Below are 24,164 nucleotides of genomic sequence, written 5' to 3'. Positions count from 1 at the left end.
GCCAAATTCACTGCGTAGCTGGTGTACTATAGTATAAGGTGGCAGTATCCATCCATGCATTTTCTACCGCTTATCCGAGGTCGGGTCGCGGGGGCAGTAGTATTAGCAGGGACGCCCAGACTTCCCTCTCCCCAGCCACTTCATCCAGCTCTTCCGGGGGGATCCCGAGGTGTTCCCAGGCCAGCCGAAGGATGTAGTCTCTCCAGCGTGTCCTGGGTCGTCCCCGGGGTCTCCTCCCGGTGGGACGTGCCCGGAACACCTCATCAGGGAGCCATCCGGGAGGCGTCCGAATCAGATGCCCCAGCCACCTCATCTGGCTCCTCTTGATGTGGAGGAGCAGCGGCTCTACTCTGAGATCCTCCCGGATGACCGAGCTTCTCACCCTATCTCTAAGGGAGAGCCCGGACACCCTGCGGTGGAAACTCATTTCGGGCGCTTGTATCCGGGTTCTTGTTCTTTCGGTCACGACCCACACCTCGTGACCATAGGTGAGGGTAGGAACGTAGATCGACCGGTATATCGAGAGGTTCGCCTTTCGAGAGCTTCGCCTTCGCGGAGTCCAACCCTCACTGGAAACGAGTCCGACTTACTGCCGGATATGTGGACCAAACTCTGACTCCGGTCATACAGGGAGCGAACAGCCGGTATCAGGGGGTTTGGTACCCCATACTCCCGAAGCACCCCCCGCAGGACCCCCCCCCCCCCCCCCTTCTGAGGGACACGGAACGCCTTCTCCAAGTCCACAAAACACATGTAGACTGGTTGGGCGAACCCCCATGCACCTTGCTGAGGGTGCAGACCTGGTCCACTGTTCCACGGCCAGGACGAAAACCACACTGCTCCTCCTGAATCTGAGATTCGACTTCCCGACGGACGCTCCTCTCCAGCACCCATGAATAGACCTTACCAGGGAGGCTGAGGAGTGTGATCCCCCTGTAGTTGGAACACATCCTCCGGTCCCCCTTCTTAAAAAGGGGCACCACCACTCCAGTCTGCCAATCCAGAGACACTGTCCCTGATGGCCACGCGATGTTGCAGAGGCGTGTCAACATCCAGAACCTTTAGGAACTCCAGGCGAATCTCATCCACCCCCGGGGCCTTGCCACCGAGGAGCTTTTTAACCCCCTCGGTGACCCCAGAGATAGCCCGCCTCAGAGACCCCAGACTCTGCTTCCTCATGGGAAGGTGCGTCGGTGAATTCAGGAGGTCTTCGAAGTAATCTCCCCGCCGGCTCACAACGTCCCGAGTCAAGGTCAGCGGCGCCCCATCCCCACTAGTGTTGGGACACAGTGTTGATGTTGCACTGCTTCTGGCATCTTCCCCCACCATCGTTTGGTGCATAGGCACAAACAACAGTCAGAACCTGTCCCCCCACCCGAAGGCAGAGGGAGGCTACCCTCTCGTCCACCAGGGTGAACCCCAATGTGTACAACAAGTGTACCCTCCAGCCACTTCATCCAATTCTTCAGGAGGGATTCCTAGGCGTTCCCAGGTCAACCGGGAGACACAGTCTTTCCAGCGTGTCCTGGGTCGTCCCCAGGCCCTCCTCCCACTGGGACCTGCCCGAAACACCTCACAAGAGAGGCGTTCTGGAGGCATCCTAACCAGATCCCCGAGCCACCTCGTTTGCATTTTCTCAATGCAGAGGAGTGGCGGCTCTACTCTGAGCCCCTTCCGGAGGGCCAAGCTTCTCACCCTGTCTGTAAGGGAGAGCCCGGACACCCTGCAGAGGAAGATCATTTCAGCTGCTTGTGTCCACTCTTTTGTTTGTTTGGTCACGACACAGCTCATGACTATAGGTGAGGGTCGAAACGTAGATGGTTTTCAGTTAAGCGGAAGAAAATGGATTGATGGATGGATAACCTCTACTTTTGCTTCATCTTGTGGACAATTTGTGGGTTTACATGGCTGGTTGACCTTAATTCTGGCTCTCTCTGGTGGGCATTTACTTACTCATTTCTGGCACCATCTGGGGTACATTTGTAATATAATATAATAATAGTAATAGTTTTCTGAATATTTATCTGTTTAAACATATTTTGTACCATCCATTATACGCATCATTTAACACACTATGCACAATTTAGGCATATTTTGTGCCACCAGTTCAATGCAATCAATGTTACATTATGTCACCACTTGAACTCCTCCACTTGGGACAGGATCTCATTCCCAACCTGGAGAGGGCAGTCGACCCTTTTCCGACTGAGTACCATGGTCTCAGATTTGGAGATGCTTATTCTCATCCCAACCGGTTCACACTCGGCTGCGAAATGATCCAGTGAGAGCTGAAGATCATGGCTTCATGAAGCCAACAGAACCACATCATCTGCGAAAAGTAGTGATGGTGAGGTGATGCTTCTCGAAACATCGTAACACTTCGGCCATTGGTTCAAGTCATTGTCCATTTCTTGTTGCGTCATGTGCACACGAGACCACCTGCTGGCCAGGTGTATAATCACAGGCAACTGTATCTTAGGCCACATAACGTGTGATGCATTGCAATATGCCGTTTGTTGTGGCGCTTGAAAATGACAGACAAATGTTTGACCAAATATTGTGGCAACATGAAATAATAAAATATTGCTCGAACGTATTCTGTGTGCGTAACTGTTTCCAAAATGGTAGTCGTCATATACAGGTACAGCTAAAAAAAATTTGAATAGAAAACTTAATTGATTTCAGTACCCATACATATAGATTCATTAAAAATTTGGCAAAATACTTTTCAGAGGCCAAATTCCTGCCTAAATTCTACATAAAAATAAATTCTATTGTTTCATAATAGTTTATGTTCTAGTTCCTAGAGATGGCGAATTTGTTGTCACTTGCTGTAAGCTATAATCCTCAAAATTATGTATAAAAAAAACTGTGAGGCACCTTATTGTGGTGCAGGGGTTTGTGTGTCCCAATGATCCTAGGAGCTAAGTTGTTTGGGGCTTTATGCTCCTGGCAGGGACACCCATGGCAAACAGGTCCTAGGTGAGGGACCCGACAAAGCACGGCTCAAAGACCCCTTATGATGACGACAAAAAATGGACTCAGGTTTCCCTTGCCCGGACGTGGGTCACCGGGCCCCCCTCTGGAGCCAGGCCTGGAGGTGGGGCTTGAAAGCGAGCTCCCGGTGGCCGGGCCTGCACCCATGGGGCCCGGCCGGGCACAGCCCTTCCCATGGGCTCACCACCTGTGGTAGGGGCCATAGGGGCCGGGTGCAGTGCGAGCTGAGCGGTGGCCTAAGGCGATCCGATCCCCAGCTACAGAAGCTGTCTCTAGGGATGTGGAATCTCACCTCTCTGGCAGGGAAGAAGCCCGAGCTGGTGTGTGAGGTCGAGATGTTCCGACGAGATATAGTTGGACTCGCCTCCACGCACAGCTTGGGATCTGGTACCAGTCCTCTTGAGAGGGGTTGGACTCTCTTTCACTCTGGAGTTGCCCACGGTGAGAGGTGCCGAACAGGTGTGGGTATACTTATTGCTCCCCGGCTCGGCACCTGTACGTTGGGGTTCACCACGGTGGACGAGAGGATAGCCTCCCTCCGCCTTCGGGTGGGGGGACGGGTTCTGACTGTTGTTTGTGCCTCTGCACCAAACAGCAGTTCAGAGTACCCACCCTTTTTGGTGTCCTTGGAGGGGGTGCTGGAGAGCATCGTTCTGCTGGGGGACTTCAATGCTCATGTGGCCAATGACAGTGAGACCTGGAAGGGCGTGATTGGGAGGAATGGCCCCCCCGATCAGAACCCGAGCGGTGTTCTGTTATTGGACTTCTGTGATCGTCACGGATTGTCCATAACGAACGCCATGTTCAAGCATAAGGGTGTCCACACGTGCACTTGGCACCAGGACACCCTAGGTCGCAGTTCGATGATCGACTTTGTGGTCGTGTCATCGGACTTGCGGCCGCATGTCTTGGACACTCGGGTGAAGAGAGGGGCGGAGCTGTCAACTGATCACCACCTGGTGGTGAATTGGCTCCGATGGTGGGGCAAGATGCCAGTCTGCTGTGGCCAGTCTACATGTGTTTTGTGTACTTGGAGAAGGTGTTTGACTGTGTCCCTCGGGGAGTCCTGTGGGGGGTGCTTCGGGAGTATGGGGTACCGAACCCCCTGATACAGGCTGTTCGGTCCCTGTACGACTAGAGTCAGAGTTTGGTCCGCATATCCGGCATTAAGTCGGACTTGTTTCCGGTGAGGATTGGATTCCGCCAAGGCTGCCCTTTGTCACAGATTCTGTCCATAACTTTTATGGACAGAATTTCAAGGCGCAGCCAAGGCGTAGAGTGGGTCTGGTTTGGTAGCCTCAGTATTGAATCTCTGCTTTTTGCAGATGATGTGGTTCTGTTGGCTTCATCAAGACGTGACCGCCAACGCTCACAGGAGCAGTTCGCAGCAGAGTTTGAAGCGGCTGGGATGAGAATCAGCACCTCCAAATCTGAGACCATGGTCCTCAGTCGGAAAAGGGTGGCGTGCCCTGTCCAGGTCGGGGATGAGATCCTGCCCCAAGTGGAGGAATTCAAGTATCTTGGGGTCTTGTTCACGAGTGAGGGAAGAATGGAACGGGAGATCGACAGGCGGATTGCTGCAGCGTCTGCAGTGATGCGGACTTTCTATCGATCTGTTGTGGTAAAGAAGGAGCTAAGCCGAAAGGCGAAGCTCTCGATTTACCGGTCGATCTACGTTCCTACCCTCACCTATGGTCACGAGGTGTGGGTCGTGACCGAAAAAACAAGAACCCGGATACAAGCGGCCGAAATGAGTTTCCTCCGCAGGGTGTCCGGGCTCTCCCTTAGAGATAGGGTGAGAAGCTCGGTCATCCGGGAGGATGTCAGAGTAGAGCCGCTGCTTCTCCACATTGAGAGGAGCCAGATGAGGTGGCTGCGGCATCTGATTCGTATGCCTCCCGGACTCCTCCCTGTTGAGGTTTTTCCGGGCACGTACCACCGGGAGGAGACCCCGCGGACGACCCAGGACACACTGGAGAGACTACATCCTTCGGCTGGCCTGGGTGTGGTGCATATCTATGATATGAGTTTCACTTTTTGAATTGAACTACTTAACTAAATTAAGCTTTTGACAGTATTATAATTTGAGATGTACCAGGATGGCAGCTTGTGTAACGTGTTTGTCACCTTTGGAGAATGGCATAAACCCACATTTTCATGGAGCTACTTGACGGAGCTTCTGTGTCAAAGTGTCACACATCGCGCCAAATTCTGAATCACTTCCTGAATCACTAGCAGACACTGTTCCACGGTCGCCATAGTTGTTGCTTTGTTCCTTGTTACGGAAAGGAAAGTAAAAACGGCTACCGGAAATGGCCACAAAATGCAGAGGAAACGCCACATTTTCAAAACAGCGAGCGTAGGTTGCGCTAGAGTATAAAGGCAAACTGCGTACGGGATAGCCGCAGTGGCGTCAGCGCTGTCACCGCCCGCGCAATTATAAAGAAGCCTTTAAGCTTTTTTTCTGTCATCAGCTCTGACGTTGGTTTGAAGACTAAAATAAACGCTAAAAATCCTCAGTGCAAAAATGCAAGCAACCGTTTACCTTGTTAGCTGCCTCAATGTTGGCATGGACGTATTTTATTGTTTCACTCACCCAATTGACTGAGCGTTTACTTCACTGACGCTCCACGAGGTGTAGGCTGAGGCTCGGAGCGCGTCAGATGCTACAGATCGTGAAAGCCTCCTTTGCACAATATAATGTTGTTCAAAGTGTTGCACTGAAGCGACTGGCCATTCATTTTACAAAGAGACACTTTTGTTCGCCGCCACCGCCATTGGGCACAAGCACGTCTTTGTGCACATTCTTATTCGTTGGTTTTAGCCGCTTCTTCAGTGGTTTTTGCCACTTCTTTAGGGTGGGCGGATTGTTGGCATCAAAACTGGGAACCAAATTTTTTTAATTTGAATGATTCCAGGAGAATCGGAACGTTGGTCTCTTTTCTCGATTCTCGATGCCCAACCACAGTCCTCGTTGACCCTTGAACAAAGCAAGGGAATGGAAACTTAGGTCCGTGTTTTAATGATCATGAAGCGTCAAACCCCTCCACCACAATCAGGCTCAGCGAGGGGGACAACTTTTCTGGAAATTTAAAATAAAAACAAAACGACAGCTTGCCCCAAAATTATGTTCAATCGCTAATTTAAATATCTTGAAAATCACTAATTTATTAATGTGTCATCGAATAGAATGAGGGAAAACACAGTGGTGGGTGCTACACAACCGTGCAAGCCTCATGTCAACCCAAGCAATTGTATACTGTTGTTTTGCACTCTGACGTCAACACAACAGCTATAGCACCCAAAAATTATGTTCAGTCGCTTATCTAATACGCTGGGGAAAAAAATGCTAATTTGTCACGCTGTATTGATTAAAATGCTACGAAAAAATAACTACGATAACATCCATGCATATCAAAGTCCAGCCTTGTATATCAAAGTCTGCAAGCCGTGCACATCAGTCGCGGTCAGCCGAATCCCATGACCAAACAAAAAGCATTTAATTTGTCACAAAATTGAACGCTTGTGTAACGTCTTCATCCAAAAGCTTTTTTCAAGCGCTCAAGCCTGATAAAATAGTTTGAACACTGCGCCGTGCTGGCAGGTGTCCAACGTGTTGACAGTCACCCATGCCCATCAAAGTCGGCCGTGAAATGATCTCACTGTTGAAACAAAAACTTAATTTCAACAAAACAAGCAGACACAAATTCATGTTTCATCCATTACTGTCTAAAACAGACATCCAAACTTTGAATGTAGGTGGCAATTACGCCGCAGGCTTGCTTGTGAGCTAACCAAGTACATTTACTTGGATGGGGAAATCAGACCTGCCTCTTGTGCTTACGTCACAGCTCAAGTAGGGTTTCCACCGAAATGTGGGCTAAGATCTGTTTAAAACCATCAGAAGATAAGCCTAAAGTAAATACTGTCCTTTGTTTTTCTCCGCCTCAGTAGCGAGCCACTGGTGCCGCTCGTCTGCCTTTTGTGATGATGCACATGCGCTGTCGTGGTAATCTGGATTGGCCATGATATAACCAGAAAAGATGCGTCAGCAACCTAGCCCAAACGTTTGAGCATATCACCAAACTTACTTAAGAGGAATGCTATGCAAAACCTGCGAGAAAGAACGTGCCTTTCATGGCAGAACGACAGGAAGCACATTGGTCCCTGATTCAATTTCTGAGAAACAGAGACAGCCATCTCAGTCAGCTATTTGGCTAGTGAGCTGCTTATATTAGCCATAGTGAAGCTACTTGCTTAAAGCTGTAAACGTTAACATTAGCTTAAAGCTAACGATGACTGTTTTATTAGCCGAAGAACACAGATTATGTGATTGATGTAATTTACAGTACATCCACAGATTGCTGACAGTAAATTAGATTTATTTCCAGTTAGGGTTGGACTTTGCCAAGATTGTCCTTTATCACCGATTGTGTTCCTAATAGTTATGGACAGGATGTCTAGGCATGGCTGAAGTGTTAAGGGTTTCTGGTTTGGAGGCCTCAGTATTACATCTCTGCTTTCCTGGGATAAGAATCAGCATCTCTACATCTAAGACCATGGTACTTAGTCGGACAAGGGTCTCCAGGTTGGGGACGAGGTCCTGGCCCAAGTGGAGGAGTTCAAGTATCTTGGGGAGATCGACAGGCTGATCAGTGCAGCTTCTGCAGTGCTACAGACTCTTTATCGGTCTGTCGTGGTGAAGAAGGACCTGGTTCCATTGATTTGCTTTTGAAAATGATTCCGTTACATCAAAATCCAAAAGTAGTCTGCTCTTCAGTGGTTAGTCAGTAAATTATTTATGTTTAAGTATTTAAGTTATTTCAGTGATTGTGGGTTTTTCTTTCATTAAGAGAGGGATAACAACAATTTTTTTCCATGTGTAATTGTCTTTCTATGTTTTATTATACAGTATGTATTTTTCAGGTTAAAGCGAGAATCCGCTTGTTCTGTCCCCCCACCCCTTCAATGGAGTTCAGCATTATAACAAAGTTAGTTGTCCCTCTCTTTAATATGGCCTAGACAATGCATGTTGTGCCACATTTTTATTATGGTTTGAAGAACAGCCGGTAGGGAAAAAAAAGATGGATTCTTTGCAAAAGGTAATTCTTGTAATTTCCCTATCATTACTAAGTTTTGTGGCCGCATTGCTCGGTGCTGAATTTGTATTTTACTTCAGGCACCTCGTTGGGCAGCTGCACAGCGGCTGAAATAAGTATTTAACACGTCACCATTTTTCTCACTACATATATTTCCAAAGGTGCTATTGATGTGAAAATCTCACCAGATGTTGAGAACAACCCAAGTAATCCATACATACAAAGAAAGGAGAACAAATAAGATCAGAAATTAAGTTGTGTGTAATCATGTGAAATGGTGAATTAGCGGCTCCTATGTCTAAACATTTAGAAATTCCATCATGGTGCCATTTTGAAGTTATACATGTTAAAACTCGGGCAAACTTTTTAGACATCTAGTCTTTGTTGTCAAATGCTTTGTCTTAGATGAAAGACATCAAAGTCAGCACCAAAGCGATGGTCTTGCGACAGGTCTTTGCTCTTCCCCATCATGAGATGTGTCTTGACTCACACCTTGGCAATGAGATCTTTTTGTGGGCCATCAATTAGGACTGAACCATCTGATATTCATCTGGATTGCTCTTTGATAATTGATAGATGTAGGCGTTGTCTTGGCTTTCCATGCCTTTTTGCAACTCCCTTTCTTCGTATATTCAATACTTTTTCCCTGTGTCATTTCACATTATGACACGCAACTTAATTTCTGATCTTATTTGTTCTACTTTCTTGGTATGTATGGATTACGTGGATCGTTCCCAACATCGGGTGAAAATTTCTTGTAAATGGCACCTTTGGAAATATACTGAGAAAAGTGGTGACGTGAAATACTTATTACAGCCGCTTTATGTCCTCGGGAATATGGATCTGAAGCGTGGACTTTGTGGCAGTTATTTAGTTTTTATATCGGAGCCTGTCTGCGTTTGTGATGAAGATAGAAATATCCCAGGCAGTAAATTGCAGATGAAGTAAGTCATTCCCAGTTATTGCTACTGTTTGTGCTTCGTATGCTTTACATCAGGGACCTTGTTGGGCGGCTATAGTTCCTTGGAAGATATATATATATATATATATATGTATTTTTTGTAAAGCTTTATATGAGCCTTGTAAGAAGTGTAGACTTAATTCGTGGCAGTTATTGTTTCTTTTTTCCATCGAACTCTGTCTGCATTTGAGATGAGGTTATCAGACAGGAATATACCAGGCAGTAAAATGCTCACAGAGTGCGTCATTCCCTATTATTGCTACCGTTTGTATATTTTCCGTCAGGCAATCTTGTTGGGCAACTAAGGCCTCGGAAAGACTTTGAGTTCATTTACACCAATTATTTTTGTTTTAATTGTTGTTTTCATTTGCACAGTAATTATTATTTTCTGCCACAAAACGCAAAATAATGTTTCGTCAGCTTTTTACAACCAACCGCGCTCCACTATGTCATTTACGGTGCGCCACTAATGCGGCCAGCATGGGAAATCAATTGGGCATTCGCTAAAATTCACCAAATAATAAAAAAAATACAGCGAGATGATAGAGGAGCTGACAGGCTTAATCAGCATTGTGTCATCTCTTCTCGTAGTGCCTTGGGGGAAATGAAAAAAGTGGATTACAGGTTTAATTAAACTTCAATTTATTCAGCATGATTAATTTGCATTTTGTTATGAATTTTTTTAAAGGAATGTAAGCAAGATTTTTTTCAGTAACAACAGTTCTGCTTAACAGTGTGCTGGAGAAGCTGAGGTGTCTGGTAACAATGAATGAAAACTTGAAAATTCAAGAACAGGAGTTCCGTACACATTGTCGAGTAAGTAGATTACCAAAACACATTATTCAGCTATCCTCTCATATTCAGTGCAGTAGAAACAGTATTGGTCCCCTTCTCAAATGATGATTATTGTTATTTTTTGCATACCTAGTTGCCCCACTTTAATTTTTAAGATCATCAAACAAATGTAAATCGACAAAAATAACCCAAGTAAACATAAAATTGAGGGTTTTCTAGCATTAATTGCCTTTTGCAGGTCATGCCACAACATTTCAATCGGATTCAAGTCCGAACTTTGACGAGGCCTCTCCAAAACCTTCATTATTTTTTTTTTTTAAGCCATTCAGAAGTTGAATTGCTTGTGTGTTTTGGATCGGTGTCCTGCTGGAGAAACCAAGCGCACTTCAGCTTGAGGTCAGTAACTGATAACCAAACATTCTCCTTCGGGATGTTCTGGAAAAGAGCAGAATTCATGGTTCCATCAATCACAGCAAATCATCCAGGTCCTGAAATGATGAAGCAGCCCAAATCTATCGCACAACCACCACCATAGCTGACTGTTAGTGTGATGGTTTCTTTTCTGAAATCCTGTTACATTTATGCCAGCTGTAACGAGACACACACCTTCCAAAAAGTTAAACATTCATCTCATCAGTCCGTAGGTTAACCAATGTTCCATATTTTCTCCATTTATGGATAATGGCTCTAACCATGGTTCTCTGGAGTCCTACAGCTTTGCAAATGGCTTTGTAACTCCCTCCAGATGTCAATTACTTTATTTCTCATGTGTTCTTGAATTTCTTTGGATCATGGCATTTTATTGTATTTTATTTTTGAGGTGCTTTTGCCAGCTTAATTTTGCCAAACATATTCTATTTATGCAATGTCTTAATTGAACAGGTCTGGAGGTAATCAGGCTTTGGTGTGGTCTGTGAAAATGAACCAAAAGTGTGATTACCCACAGTTAACTCATGAGTGGGGTCATTACTTTTTCACACTGGGCCTGGTAGCTTTGAATATGTTTTTTTCCTTAATAGATCAAATAAATTTTTAAAAACTGCATTTTTGGTTTACTTGTGTTATCTTTGTCTGATATTTACATTTGCTTGATGATCTTAAACATTAAAGCGGGGAAACAAAAAAAATACAGAATTTGAGAGGCAATAGTTTTTCATGGCATGGTACTTGACACACTCTTGTGTAACTTTGTTATTGCAATAAATTGGTACATTGGTTTTGCGATGCTATGTCCAGGATGAGATGATCCGTCTGCAAAAGAGTATTGACGAGTTAGGACCTGCATCTGGACTGGGTACAGGGGAGGACAAGGTATGTAGTGTACAAGAAGAGAGAAACCTACAAAATAAATAGACAAATAAAATTGGCTGCAATTACAAAATTATCAGAACCAATGAGCAATTAAAGGAGAAAATAACATATTTGGCTAAAAATCTTTTTAAAAAGATTTTTAAGGTCACGTTTATAAGCATTTAGAGTCTTTCGGATCCTGGAGGTCTGAGAAGGCTTTCCACAGTCTCGGAACTGCTGGGGTAGAATGCCTATAACCCGTTGTGTGGAGTTCTTGGGGCTGAGAGGGTAACATGAAGAATGTTATGCTCAAATATGAAGCTCTCTGTTAACACTAGCCTATTAGTTTTTATTTTTTATTTTTTTTGTACACATGCTATAGACATATAAGTTATCAAAGGAAACCGTTAACCCACGGTGCGGTCCATGCCTTAGTTTTTGGGCCCCTTTTTCTTTGTATTTTGAGCATGAAAAGAAAAACTTTTTATCCCTCAAATTTCTCTTTATTTTGCTTGTGAGCAAAAGTTGCATGTTGTATACTACTGAATAAAATACAGTTCCCTCCAAAGGTATTGGAGCAGGAAGGACAAGTCCTTTGTTTTGTTTTTTTTGTATCCTGAAGACTTTGGGGTTTCAGATCAAAAGATGAATATGAGACAAAAGTTCAGAATTGCAGCTTTTATTTCATGGTATTTACATCTAGATGTGTTAAACAACTCCAGGAGAGAGCACCTATTGTTTAAAGCCACTGACTTTTCAAGTGAGCAAAAGTATTGGAACTTGACTGATAAGCATTTCTGGTTGCTCAGATGTTGACTTTTAGATTGATTGCTTAAACATTAGATAGTGCTTGTTTTGGCTTTGTGTTTCACTTGAACCCAAGTGAAACTGCATTTGCTGTTTAGCAAGCTTGAATACCAGAGAGCCGTCTATGGGAGAAAATCAGAATCATATTTATTTGCCAAGTATGTCAAAAAACACACAAGGAATTTGTCTCCGGTATTTGGAGCCGCTCTAGTATGACAACGGACAGTCAATTGACAGAGAATACTTTTGAGACATAAAGACATTGAGAAAAACAGTCACTGAGCAATAAAAGGTTGCTTGTAATCTGGTAATGCCGGTACAGTTGTTTTTTTTTGTGACAATTGTGCAAAAAGATGTTCTCCAGCAGTGAGAGCAGTTCGAATGGCTAATAGAGCAGTTGTCCAGTGCAATGGCCATTGTGCAAAGGGCGCCGAGACTTCAAGAAATGTATGCAGTTTAAAGTGACTAATGGTGCGATAATCTGGGACAATGTCATTCTGCAAATGTTGTAGATACTACTGAGTCGATTGTGCAAATGGTGCAGATGCACATGAATGGCCAGTGTTGGTCAACAACAGATATGCAAATAGTGGAGCGTGGCGAGACTACTACAGTGAGTGCACGAGTAATGTATAATTGGCCCGACCGAAATGTGACAACAATCTCAAGACAAAAAAAATGGCAGCATGTTGCAATGGAATTGTAAGTTAACTGTTTAAGAAGTTAATGGAAAGAGGGAAGAAGCTGTCTGTTAGTTTTAGTTTGCATTGCATTGTTCGGTAGCACCTACCTGAGGGAAGGAGCTGGAAGAGCTGGTGACCAGGATGTGGAGGGTCCAAGATGATTTGGCATGCGCTTGTCTTAGTTCTGGCATCGTGCAAGTCCTCAAGGGTGGGTAGGGGGGTACTGACAATCTTTTCAGCTGTTTTGATTGTCCGTTGTCGGAGTTTGTCCTTTTTTGTAGCAGCACCAAACCAGACTGTGATGGAAGAACACAGGACTGATTCGAAGAAGCTGTTGCAATGTCTGGTTGTTTTAGTTTGCATTCATTGATAGCGCCTACCTGAGCGAAGAAGCTGGGAGAGGTGGTGACCGGGATTTGGAGGGTCCAAGAGGTTTTTGCATGCTCTTGTCTTAGTTCTGGCAGCGTGACGGTGAGCTGGAGAATTCGCCACAAGGTCACTCAAGACTAGACCCTGACAAATTACCAATTATAGTGCATCTCCGATAGCATGGTCAATATGTAGCCAATGTATTACTTGTGTGCCTCTGTCTGATTCTGTCCAAGTGCCTTGGCCCTCCCCCGTACACCCAAACACAGACCAGCGAAGTGAAGAGAAACTGCTTTTTTTAACTGCATGGTAAGCTCTGACTTTGTAAAACAATGGAGCACTATACTACAGTGCCCCATGACAATAATTTCCTTGCGGAAACATGCTATTAGGGCATGTCAAGGAGAGCACTCTAGTTTTTAGTTCTTTTAGTTCATTCAAGTTCTTCTAGTTTTAGAAGAGCGTATTACATCCTTTTACATAATCTAAGTCTGTGGTTCACAACTGTTGTCACCCTGGGATCTGCATTTCCTATTGTTGCAGAGTCACAACCTATTTTTATAGAAATTAAGAACAATAAAGCATTTATTTATAAGAAAAACATGAAATAGATTTAATTTTCTACGAGCTGTCCGGGACCCACCCAAAATTAGTCCATGACCAACAGTGGGGTAAAAAAGTATTTAGTCAGCCACCAGTTGTGCAATTTCTCCCACTTAAAAAGATGAGAGAGAGGCCTGTAATTTTCATCATAGGTATACCTCACCTATGAGAGACAAAATGAGGGGGGGGGGGGAATCCAGAAAATCACATTGTCTGATTTTTAAATAATTTATTAGCAAATTATGGTGGAAAATAAGTAGTCAATAACAAAAGTTCATCTCAATACTTTGTTATATACCCTTTGTTGGCAATGACAGAGGTCAAGTGTTTTCTGTAAGTCCTCACAAGGTTTTTAACACACTGTTGCTGGTATTTTGGCCCATTCTCCATTCAGAGCTCCTCTTGAGCAGTGATGTTTTGGGGCTGTCGCTGGGCAACACAGACTTTCAACTCCCTCCAAAGATTTTCTATGGGGTTGAGATCTGGAGACTGCCTATGCACCAGGACCTTGAAATGCTTCTTACGAAGCCACTCCTTTGTTGCCCGGGCGGTGTGTTTGGGATCATTGTCATGCTGAAAGACCCAGCCATGTTTCATCTTCAATGCCCTTGCTGATGAAAGGAGGTTTTCACTCAAAATCTCATGATACATTGCCCTATTCATTCTTTCCTTTACACGGATCAGTTGTCCTGGTCCCCTTGCAGAAAAGCAGCCCCAAAGCATGTTGTTTCCACCCCATGCTTCACAGTAGGTATGGTGTTCTTTAGATGCAACTCAGCATTCTTTCCCCTCCAAGCACCACAAGTTGAGGTTTTACCCAAAAGTTATATTTTGTTTTCATTTGACCATATGACATTCTACCAATCCTCATCTGGATTATCCAAATGCTCTCGAGCAAACTTCAGACGGGCCTGGACATGTACTGCCTTAAGCAAGGGGACATGTCTGGCACTTCAGGATTTGAATCCCTGGCGGCGTAGTGTGTTACTGATGGTAATGGGGATTATTGCTCACCGTTCTTGTGATCATTTTGAGCCCGCGGGGTGAGAGCTTGTGTGGAGCCCCAGATCGAGCGAGATTATCAGTGGTCTTGTATGTTTTCCATTTTCTAATAATTGCTCCCACGTTGATTTCTTCACACCAAGCTGCTTACCTATTGCAGATTCAGTCTTCCCAGCCTGGTTCTGGTCTACAATTTTATTTTCTGGTGTCCTTTGACAACTCTTTGGTCTTAAAGACGAATTTACAGGTCTGTGAGAGCCAGAAATCCTGCTTGTTTGTTGGTGACTAAATACTTGTATTCCACTATAATTTGCTAACTAATTGTTTAAAAATCAGACAATATGATTTCCCCCCCCCCCCCCTCATTTTGTCTCTCATAGGTGAGGTATACCTATGCTGAAAATTACAGGCCTCTCTCATCTTTTTTAAGTGCACAACTGGTGAATAAGTAAATACTTTTTTGTCCCACTGTACTTTTGGGTCCCGACCGACCAGTTGAAAATCACTGGTCTATGTTGCATCTTTGTGAAATAAATGACAGGAAAAGACATATGCAGCTGTATTCCCATGTCCATTTTAAATTTATGTCCGTGTAAAATGTAGAAAATTGGATCTCATTTGTATTCCATTTCACATTTCAGTGCTATGTGGTGTTGGTGTTTCACATAAAATATAAACAAAATACATTCAAGTATGTGATTATAAGTTCACAAAATGTGAGTAGTTGAAGGGGTCTGAATACTTTTGAAAGATACTGCACATACAGCAATAACATCAAGAACTTTTGATGTAGTTGGAGAGTTTGCCAGTAGGTGGCATAGGACAAGTACAGGAAATCATACAAGGAAAGAGGTTTGCTAAGAAGTTGGACACTGAAAGGACTGAGGAGAGGAGAAAGGAATAAATGGAGATGCGACGTAGGGGGAAGGTAGAGGTGTCAAAGGCCCAACAAGAGGCATATGATGACGTGTGTGCCAGGTTGGACACCAAAGAAGGAGAAAAAGATCAAGACAGGTTGGCCAGACAGAGGGATTGAGATGGGAAGGATGTACAGCAGGTTAGAGTGATTAACGACAAAGATGAAATTTGTTGACTGGTGCCAGTAGGGTGCTGGATAGATGGAAAGAATATTTTGAGGAGTCGATGGGTGAGGAAAATGAGAGAGAAGGAAGAGTAGAAGAGGTAAGTGTGGTGGACCAAGTAGCAATGATTCATAAATGGTGAAGTTAGAAAGGCACTAAAGAGGATGACAAATGGAAACGCAGTTGGTCCTGATGACATACCCTTGGAGGTATGGAAGCATCTAAGAGGAGGTGGCTGTGGAGTTTTTGACCAGCTTGAGCAACAGAATTCTAGCGGGCGAGAAGATGCCCGACGAATGGAGGAAAAGTGTGCATTTTTAAGAACGAGTGTGATGTGCAAATCTGTGGCAACTAAAGAGGAATACAGTTGATGAGCCACACAATGAAGTTATGGGAAAGAGTAGTGGAGGGTAGACTCAGGACAGAAGTGAGTATTTGCGAGCAACAGTATGGTTTCGTGCCTAGAAAGAGTACCACAGATGCATTATTTTCCTTGAGGATATTGGTGAGGGGCGGGACGGTGGACGACTGGTTAGCAAATCTGCTTTTTAACCACCTCGGTGACCTCAACCCTAGAGATAGGAGAGCCCGCCTCAAAGACCCCGGACTCTGCTTCCTCGTGGGAAGGTATGTCGGTGAAATTCTTTGAAGGTCTTTGAGGTATTCTCCCCACCGACTCACTGCGTCCCGATTCCAGGCCAGCAGCGCCCCATCCCCACTATACACAGTGTTGATGGTCCACTGCTTCCCCCTCCTGAGACGCCGGATGACAGACCAGAATTTCCTCAAAGCCGTCCGGAAATCTTTCTTTATGGCATCACCGAACTCCTCCGAGTTTTTGCTTCAACGACCACCAAAGCTGCATTCCGCTTGGCCATCCGGTACCCATCAGCTGCCTCAGGAGTGCCACAGGCCAAAAAGGCCCGATAGGACTCCTTCTTCAGCTTGACGGCATCCCTCAGCGTTGGTGTACACCAACTGGTTCGGGGATTGCCGCCACGACAGGCACCGACCACCTTACGGCCACAGCTCCGGTTGGCCATCTCAGCAATGGAAGCGCGTAACATGGTCCACTCGGACTCAATGTCCCCCGCCTCCCCCGGAACATGAGCAAAGTTCTGTCGAAGGTGGGAGTTGAAACTCCTTCTGACAGGGGATTTTCCCAGCAGACCCTCAGAATATTTTTGGGCCTGCCACGTCGCACCGGCATCTTCCCCCACCATTGGAGCCAACTCACCTCCAGGTGGTGATTGGTTGACAGCTCTGCCCCTCTCCTCACCAGAGTGTCCAAGACATGCGGCCGAAAGTCTGATGAACTGAACACGAACACAAAGCCGATCATCAAACTGCGACCTAGGGTGTCCTGGTGCCAAGTGCACGTTTGGACAGCCTCATGCTTGAACATGGTATTCGTTATGGACAATGCGTGATGAGCACAGAACTCTAATAACAGAACACCACTTGGGTTCTGATCGGAGGGGGGGGGCTCTTTCTCCCAATAACGCCCTTCTCGGTCTCACTGTCATTGCCCACATGAGCATTGAAGTCCCCCAGCAGAACGATGGAGTCCCCAGCACCCCCTCTAAGGACTACAAAAAGGGTGGGTACTCTGAACTGCTGTTTGGTGCATAGACACACACGACAGTGAGGACCCGCTCCCCCGACCCAAAGGCGGAGGGAGGCTCCCCTCTCATCCACTGGGGTGAACCACAATCTACAAACGCCGAGCCCGGGGGCAATAAGTATACCCACACCTGCTCGGCGCCTCTCACCGTGGGCAACTCCAGAGTGGAAGAGACTCAAACCCTTCTCAAGAGGTGGCATTTATTTATTTATTTATTTTTTTTATTTTGTCAATGTCGTTATGTCTCAAAAGAGTTCTGTCAATTGACTGTCTGTTGTCGTACTAGAGCGGCTCCAATTACCGGAGACAAATTCCTTGTGTGTTTTTTGGACATACTTGGCAAATAAAGATGATTCTGATTCCATAGTTCCCACAGCTCTGCACATCAACCTTGTTCTTAAAAATGGGCACCAGCACACTTTTCCTCCATTCCTCAGGCATCGCGCTAGAATTCTATTGAACAAGCTGATCAAAAACTCCACAGCCACCTCTCCTTGATGCTTCCATACCTCCACAGCAATGTCATCAGGACCAACTTCCTTTCCATTTTTCATCCTCTTTAATGCCTTTCTAACTTCCCCCTTACTCAACATTGCCACTTCCTGGTCCACCACATTTGCCTCTTCTACTCTCCCTTCGCTCTCATTTTCCTCATTCATCAACTCCTCGAAGTATTCTTTCCATCTATCAAGCACACTACTGGCACCAGTCAACATATTTCCATCTCTATTCTTCATCACCCTAACCTGCTGCACATCATTCACATCTCTATCCCTCTGTCTGGCCAACCTGTAGAGATCCTTTTCTCCTTCTTTAGTGTCCAACCTGGCATACGTCATTATATGCCTCTTGTTTGGCCTTTGCCACCTCTACCTTTGCTTTATGTCGCATCTTAATGTATTCCTTTCGCCTCTCCTCGGTCCTCTCAGTGTCCCATTTCTTCTTAGCTAACCTTTTTCCTTGTATGATTTCCTGTACTGTGAAGTTCCACCACCAAGTCTCCTTCTCTCCTTTCCTGCCAGAAGATACACCAAGTACTCTCCTGCCTGCCTCTCTGATCACCTTGGCTGCAGTGGTCCAGTCTTCTGGAAGCTCCTCCTGTCCACCGAGAGCCTGTCTCACCTCTTCCCGAAAAGCTGCACAACACTTGTCCTGTCTCAGCTTCCACCACATGGTTCTTTGCTCTGCCTTCGTCTTCCTAATCTTCCTCCCCACCACCCGAGTCATTTTACAAACCACCATCCTATGCTGTCTAGCCACACTCTCCCCTACCACTACCTTACAGTCGGTAACCTCCTTCAGATTACTTGGTCTGAACAAAATGTAATCCACCTGCCTGCTTCTAAATCCGCTTTTGTAGGTCACCCTATGTTCCTGCCTCTTCTGGAAAAAAGTGTTCACTTCAGCCATTTGCATCCTTTTCGCAAAGTCTACCACCATCTGTCCCTCCAAGTTCCTTTCCTGGCCTATTTCCTTCACCAACATATCCATTACAATCTGAACCAATCACGACTCTCTCTCTGTCTGGGATGCTCAGAACTACTTTGTCTAGCTCCTTCCAGAATTTCTCTTTCACCTCTAATCAGCCGCTAATCACATTATACATAACACCCTCAATTTCAGGTTTCAGCCTCATCACTCGATCTGATACTCTTTTCACCTCCAAGACATTCTTACCCAACTCTTCTTTTAATATAACCCCAACTCCATTTCTCTTCACATCTACACCATGGTAAAATAATTTAAACCCTGCTCCTAAACTTCAAGACTTACTGTCTTTCCACCTGGTCTCCTGGACACACAATATATCAACCTTTCTCCTAATCATCATGTCAACCAACTCCCGAGATCACAGTAACTGAATTTCCACCGGCGCCCTGCAGGTTGACGGCGCCGGTGGCGGACGTTGTTAACCCGGGCCACGACCGATCCGGTATGGAATTCTTTGGATGAATGCTCATATTTGTTTGGCAAAGTTTTAAGACGGATGGCCTTCCTTGACGCAACCCTCTGCATTTATCCGGGGTTGGGACCGGCCTACAGTTTGCACTGGCTTGTGCCCCGCATAGGGCTGCATTTTATATTGGTTTGGATAAAAGTGTAATTAATTTGGAAAAGAAGGCCGGAAAATAAGCGCCTGCATCTACTTCCGGGATAATTCAATCAATGTTAGAATGTTATAAAGCTATCTTTGTCTTGTATCGGGCACCACATCAGTTTTTATACTTGTAATTTTTTGGGAAAGTGACGAAAAACCTCTCAATTTCTGTCTCAAAAAAGATAGTTACATTAATGACAGTAGTTCTTGATTTCAGCAGTCTTAATGTACGCAAACACACACAGTACATAGGAGGTGGAATTTTCAAGGAAATTTAATGAAAATTACAGGGGAATTCGGGGAAAAATGAAGAGAGACTTTACTACAAAAAAAGGCTGTACTCAGGACGTGAGCGTGAAATGAGTAGATGTGTGTTGAGCGATGATAAAGCGGGTAATCTTTGTGACCGTTAGTCTAATCCCAAATTATTATTAGTCTAATCCCAAATTATTATTAGTCTAATTTGTACATGGTAATCAGTAAATGGCTGGCTCGGGTGGCTCGGCCCGCTCGTGGCGTGGTGAGAAGGAAAGGAAGGGGCTTTAGCCCGGAGCTCAGGGTCTTCGGCGAAGCAGGAAAACAAGAGGAGACGGACTTTTGTACTTTGAGGGAATTGCCAAAAGACAAGGCGCCCGAGAATTGACAACACCTCGGATATTGAATTTCACCCTAAATTTATCTGTGGGCTAAAACCCAGTGTCTCTAAAATAAAAAAAAAGAATAATTCCCAGATTTTGCATTATCTCACACGTAATGGTTAACATATGCAATGATTGTTTCAACCTTGTTTGGTGGCAAAGACCACTTAATGTCAATGATGTAACCTTTCGTATCATCTGAGATAAAACACAGTCATGTCATTCTTTTCAAACAGATTTGACAGCAGACCTGTGTCAGAAGAAACAGTCGATGACATTATCATGGTATACACATTTGAACATTCATGCAGGGTTCGGATTGTATGAAAGCAGAAATGTAACGCGCTAACTATGCAGTCTTTAAAATTCAGCTTGCAGTGACACTTAGCTCATTCACTACCAGCTGTTTCCTGAGCAGGGAACCCCTCGACTGCCAGGCATTTTCAAGCAATTTCACAAATTTTTCAAGCCCCACAGAATATTGTGTACTATGACTATGTAAACACCAAAACCACCAAAAGAAAGATCAGACTCTCTTCTTTCATCAGAAAAAATGTTTGTCTTTAGCTTACACCGTTCTTTCGTAATCAGCAGTCAAATATAGGCTGCTTTCAGCCAACTCTGTTTCTGTTTTCTTCCCCTTGAAGCACAACCTGTGCAGTTTAGAAACATAACTATGACTAAAAAATACATTGTTGAAATTGCTGACGTGGGGAACAAAAAGCTTTCAATTACCTTTTTTGTCAGCACTGCGTGCTGAAATGGGAGTCGAACGTCTGCTGGATGCATAACCTGTAAGTTTAAAAAAAATACATACCATTACTAGAGAATACGTTTTATGTGTTTTGCAATGGTAAAAAAAAAAAAAAAACCATCGTCGCAATCGTAAAAGACGTTCGACTCACGGGTGTTGAATTCCTGCAAGATGGGCGAAATGGAAAAATCAGTACACCAACTGGTTCGGGGATTGCCGGATTGGTGTAACAGATTTTACATTGTAATGTGAACTAGTGGGACTAAATTATTTTATGTAACAAGGATTGAAGGAGCGTGTTTGCTTGTTAAATGGAGCTAACGTGAGCTGAAAACAAGTTACCTTCGTCTCCATACCATCCGGAGGGATGAAGCTCTGCTGACGATCCAGAGGGAGTGCACTCATCTGACGATTCCTGGTCCGATTTACCCAAATCCTGGTCGGCAGACGATCAGCTGGCAAGCGGCCGAGGATGTCGCCATTTGGCCCGGCATTTTGCATGATAGCTTTGCAACAAAGCGATCGCTCGGTGCGTCGTTCTGACTCAGAGCGTCATCCCTTATTCCCCCGCATGATCTAAGGCGTCATTCCTGTCGGTCGCAGAAATAGTTTTCTTGCCTTGGCGCAATAAATTTCAAGTACCGAAAGCTTTTTTGTTACATTTTTTTTCATTTTGTCTTCTCTCTTTTCTGCCATTATGTTTGCCTTCTCTCATTGTCTTTTGCACCCCGTGTCGTCCTTCTTCCTCTTCTTCCTCTGAGGGAGGAACGTTTACCTCAAGGCATTGTTGCCCTCTACAGGGTGCCAATCCTCATTGCAGTTATCCAGAGGCTCAACGATCATACATAAACTGCACAAGGGTTCAGGAGGCAGGAATGGAGAGGTCATCAGTTCTTGGGGGGGTGGCGTCGACAAATATATTTTGTAGGGAGTATTCGTTACAGCTCCCCCCTAATATAATGAATTGGGAAAAAGATACGATGGAAGGTAAACACCTGCGTTCACTTCCGGGTTAGTCCGATTTACGCTTTAACGTTAAAATCAAATTAATTTGTGTCGTAAAGGGGCACCACGTCACTTTTTATATGTATACAAATTTAGAAGAAAGCGACGACAAACCTTTTATCAGTCTCATAATCTAAAGGTAGCCACATTTTATGAACTACAAGACAGAGGCTTCCTTAAACTCAAAACACACACAAAACACAACCAAGAGTGGAATTTTATTGAATATTTAATCAAATCTACAGGGTCTGACTAAAACAAGGAAACACGAATAATGGGGAAAGAAAGAAAATATGCGTACGAAAAGGGAAATAGAACCTGTGTTGGACTAAATTAGAAAACGTGAGCGTTTAATCCGTCCGGTCCAGACGAGAGAGAGAGACAGAGAACAAAGTTGGGATTTTGTGTGACGCTAGTCATTTCTCCAAAATTATTCGGCGCTAATCTTGCACATCATGGTGACAGTTGCTGTGTCTACTCACTAACGTAGATCAGCTGGTCGGTGGGGTGGTCTGTCTTAGTCGTCTTGAGATATTGTAGTTGTCACAACCTCACTACACCTTTTGCTGATGATCTATTTCAACTTTTGTTGATGAAATTTTCTGACAACTCTCTAGTCTTGGTGTTATACAGTTTAGTAAGAAATAGATTCCTACTGTCTTTCAGCTGTGCTTTAATACAAATCAGGAGTATTTAATGCAATCAGGAGTATTAGTAATTGGTTGATTGTGCTCATGGACACCAGCCAATCTGTGGGAGCCAGATTTCTTGAGTTTAAGGGGATCAATTAATTATTTCACTCAATAAAATGCATATTTTATAAAGTTGATAGTTTGTATGCTTTTTTGATGGATATTCTGTCTCTAACCACAATCAATAACCATACAAATGGAGACTGTAAATTTCTTTGTAAGTTAGCAAACTTAGAAATTCAGCATTGGATCGAATAATTTCCCCCATTGTATAAGAACATCCATCCATCCATCCATTTTCTTCTGCTTAGTCGGGTCACGGGTGCAGCAGCTTTAGCAGGGATCTCAAGGCATTACAAAGCCAGCCGGGAGACAAGTCTCTCCACCGTGTGCTGGTTCCTATCCCAGGGCCTTCTCCCAGTGGGACAAGTCCGGAACATCTCACCAGGGAGGCGTCCAAGAGGCATCCTAAACAGATGCCGAGCCTCTTGTTCTGGTTCCTGTCGATGCGGAGGAACAGTGGCTTGACTCTGAACCCCTCCTGGATGACCGAGCTTTTCAGCCTGTATCTAAAAGAGAGCCAAGACAACCTGCGGAGGAAACTAATTTCGGCCGCTTGGATCCGCAACCTTGTTCTTTCGGTTACGACCCACAGCTTGTGACCATAGGTGAGGATAGGAATGTAAATCGACTGGTAAATCGAGATCTTCGCCTTTCGGCTCAGCTTCGTCTTTACCACGACAGACTGATGCAGAGTCCACATCACTGCAAACGCTGCATTGAGCTGCCTGTCAATCTCACGCTCCATTTTACCCTAAACGAACAAGACCCCAAGATACTTGAACTCCTCTTCCTCTACTTGGGGCAGGAGCTCATCCCTGACCTAGAGAGGGCACACACCCTTTTCTGACGAGTACCATGGTCTCAGATTTGGAGGCACTGTTTCTCTTCCAAACCGCTTCATACTCTGCTGCAAACCCCTCCAGTGAGAGTGGGATATCATGGCTTGATGAAGCCAATATAACTACATAATTTGCAAAAATCAGAGATGCAATACTGAGACCACCAAACCGGACCCCCTCAATACCGTGGCTGCGCTTAGAAATTCTGTCCATAAAGTTGTGAACAAAATCGGTGACAAAGGGCAGCCTTGGCCGAGGCCAACCTTCACTGGAAACGAATCCGACTTACTGCCTGCAATGCAGACCAAACCCTGACACTGGTCGTACAGCGACTAAACAGCCCATATTAGGCGGTCCAGTACCCCATGCTCCCAAAGCATGTGGTGCCCTTCTCCCATGCCATCCTGCCAGGAGTGTAGAGCTGGCGAACTGTTCCTAGGATTGGTAAGGGTGCATGTTTCCCTCTGAAAATTCATTCATTTATTTTCCCTATCGCTTATCTTCACTAGAGTAGCGGGCATGCTGGAGCCTACCCCAGCTGACTCTGGGCGAGAGGCAGGGTACACTTGAAGTGGCCAATTGCAGGGCACATAACCAAACAACCATTTGCACTTACCTTCACACCTAAGGGCAATTTAGTCTTCAATTAACCTACCATGCATGTTTTTGAGATGGGAGGAGGAAACTGGAGTACCCGGAGAAAGCCCACGCAGGCACAAGGAGAACATGCAAACTCCACACAGGCGAGGCTGGATTTGAACCC

At 44.9% G+C, this 24,164-nt stretch overlaps 1 protein-coding gene across 3 annotated transcripts in view; it reads left to right on the top strand.

The window, feature by feature from the left end:
• ccdc93 (coiled-coil domain containing 93) overlaps positions 1–24,164 on the top strand; it is a 66,758-nt gene that overhangs the window by 33,012 nt on the left and 9,582 nt on the right. For all 3 annotated transcript variants that reach the window (XR_009791033.1, XR_009791032.1, XM_061791677.1), the window contains exons 15-16: positions 9,792–9,873; positions 11,089–11,163. Coding sequence is in view for 1 of the 3 variants with exons in the window: in XM_061791677.1 (XP_061647661.1) it covers positions 9,792–9,873; positions 11,089–11,163 (157 nt within the window). In the remaining 2 variants the exon portion in view is untranslated. The remainder of the gene's footprint in view (positions 1–9,791; positions 9,874–11,088; positions 11,164–24,164) is intronic.

Source organism: Phyllopteryx taeniolatus, chromosome 12 (genome assembly GCF_024500385.1).
Source record: "Phyllopteryx taeniolatus isolate TA_2022b chromosome 12, UOR_Ptae_1.2, whole genome shotgun sequence".
Lineage (NCBI taxonomy): Eukaryota > Metazoa > Chordata > Actinopteri > Syngnathiformes > Syngnathidae > Phyllopteryx > Phyllopteryx taeniolatus.
The sequence above is the reverse complement of the archived record's forward strand: the minus strand, read 5'-3'. Positions and strand labels throughout refer to the sequence as shown.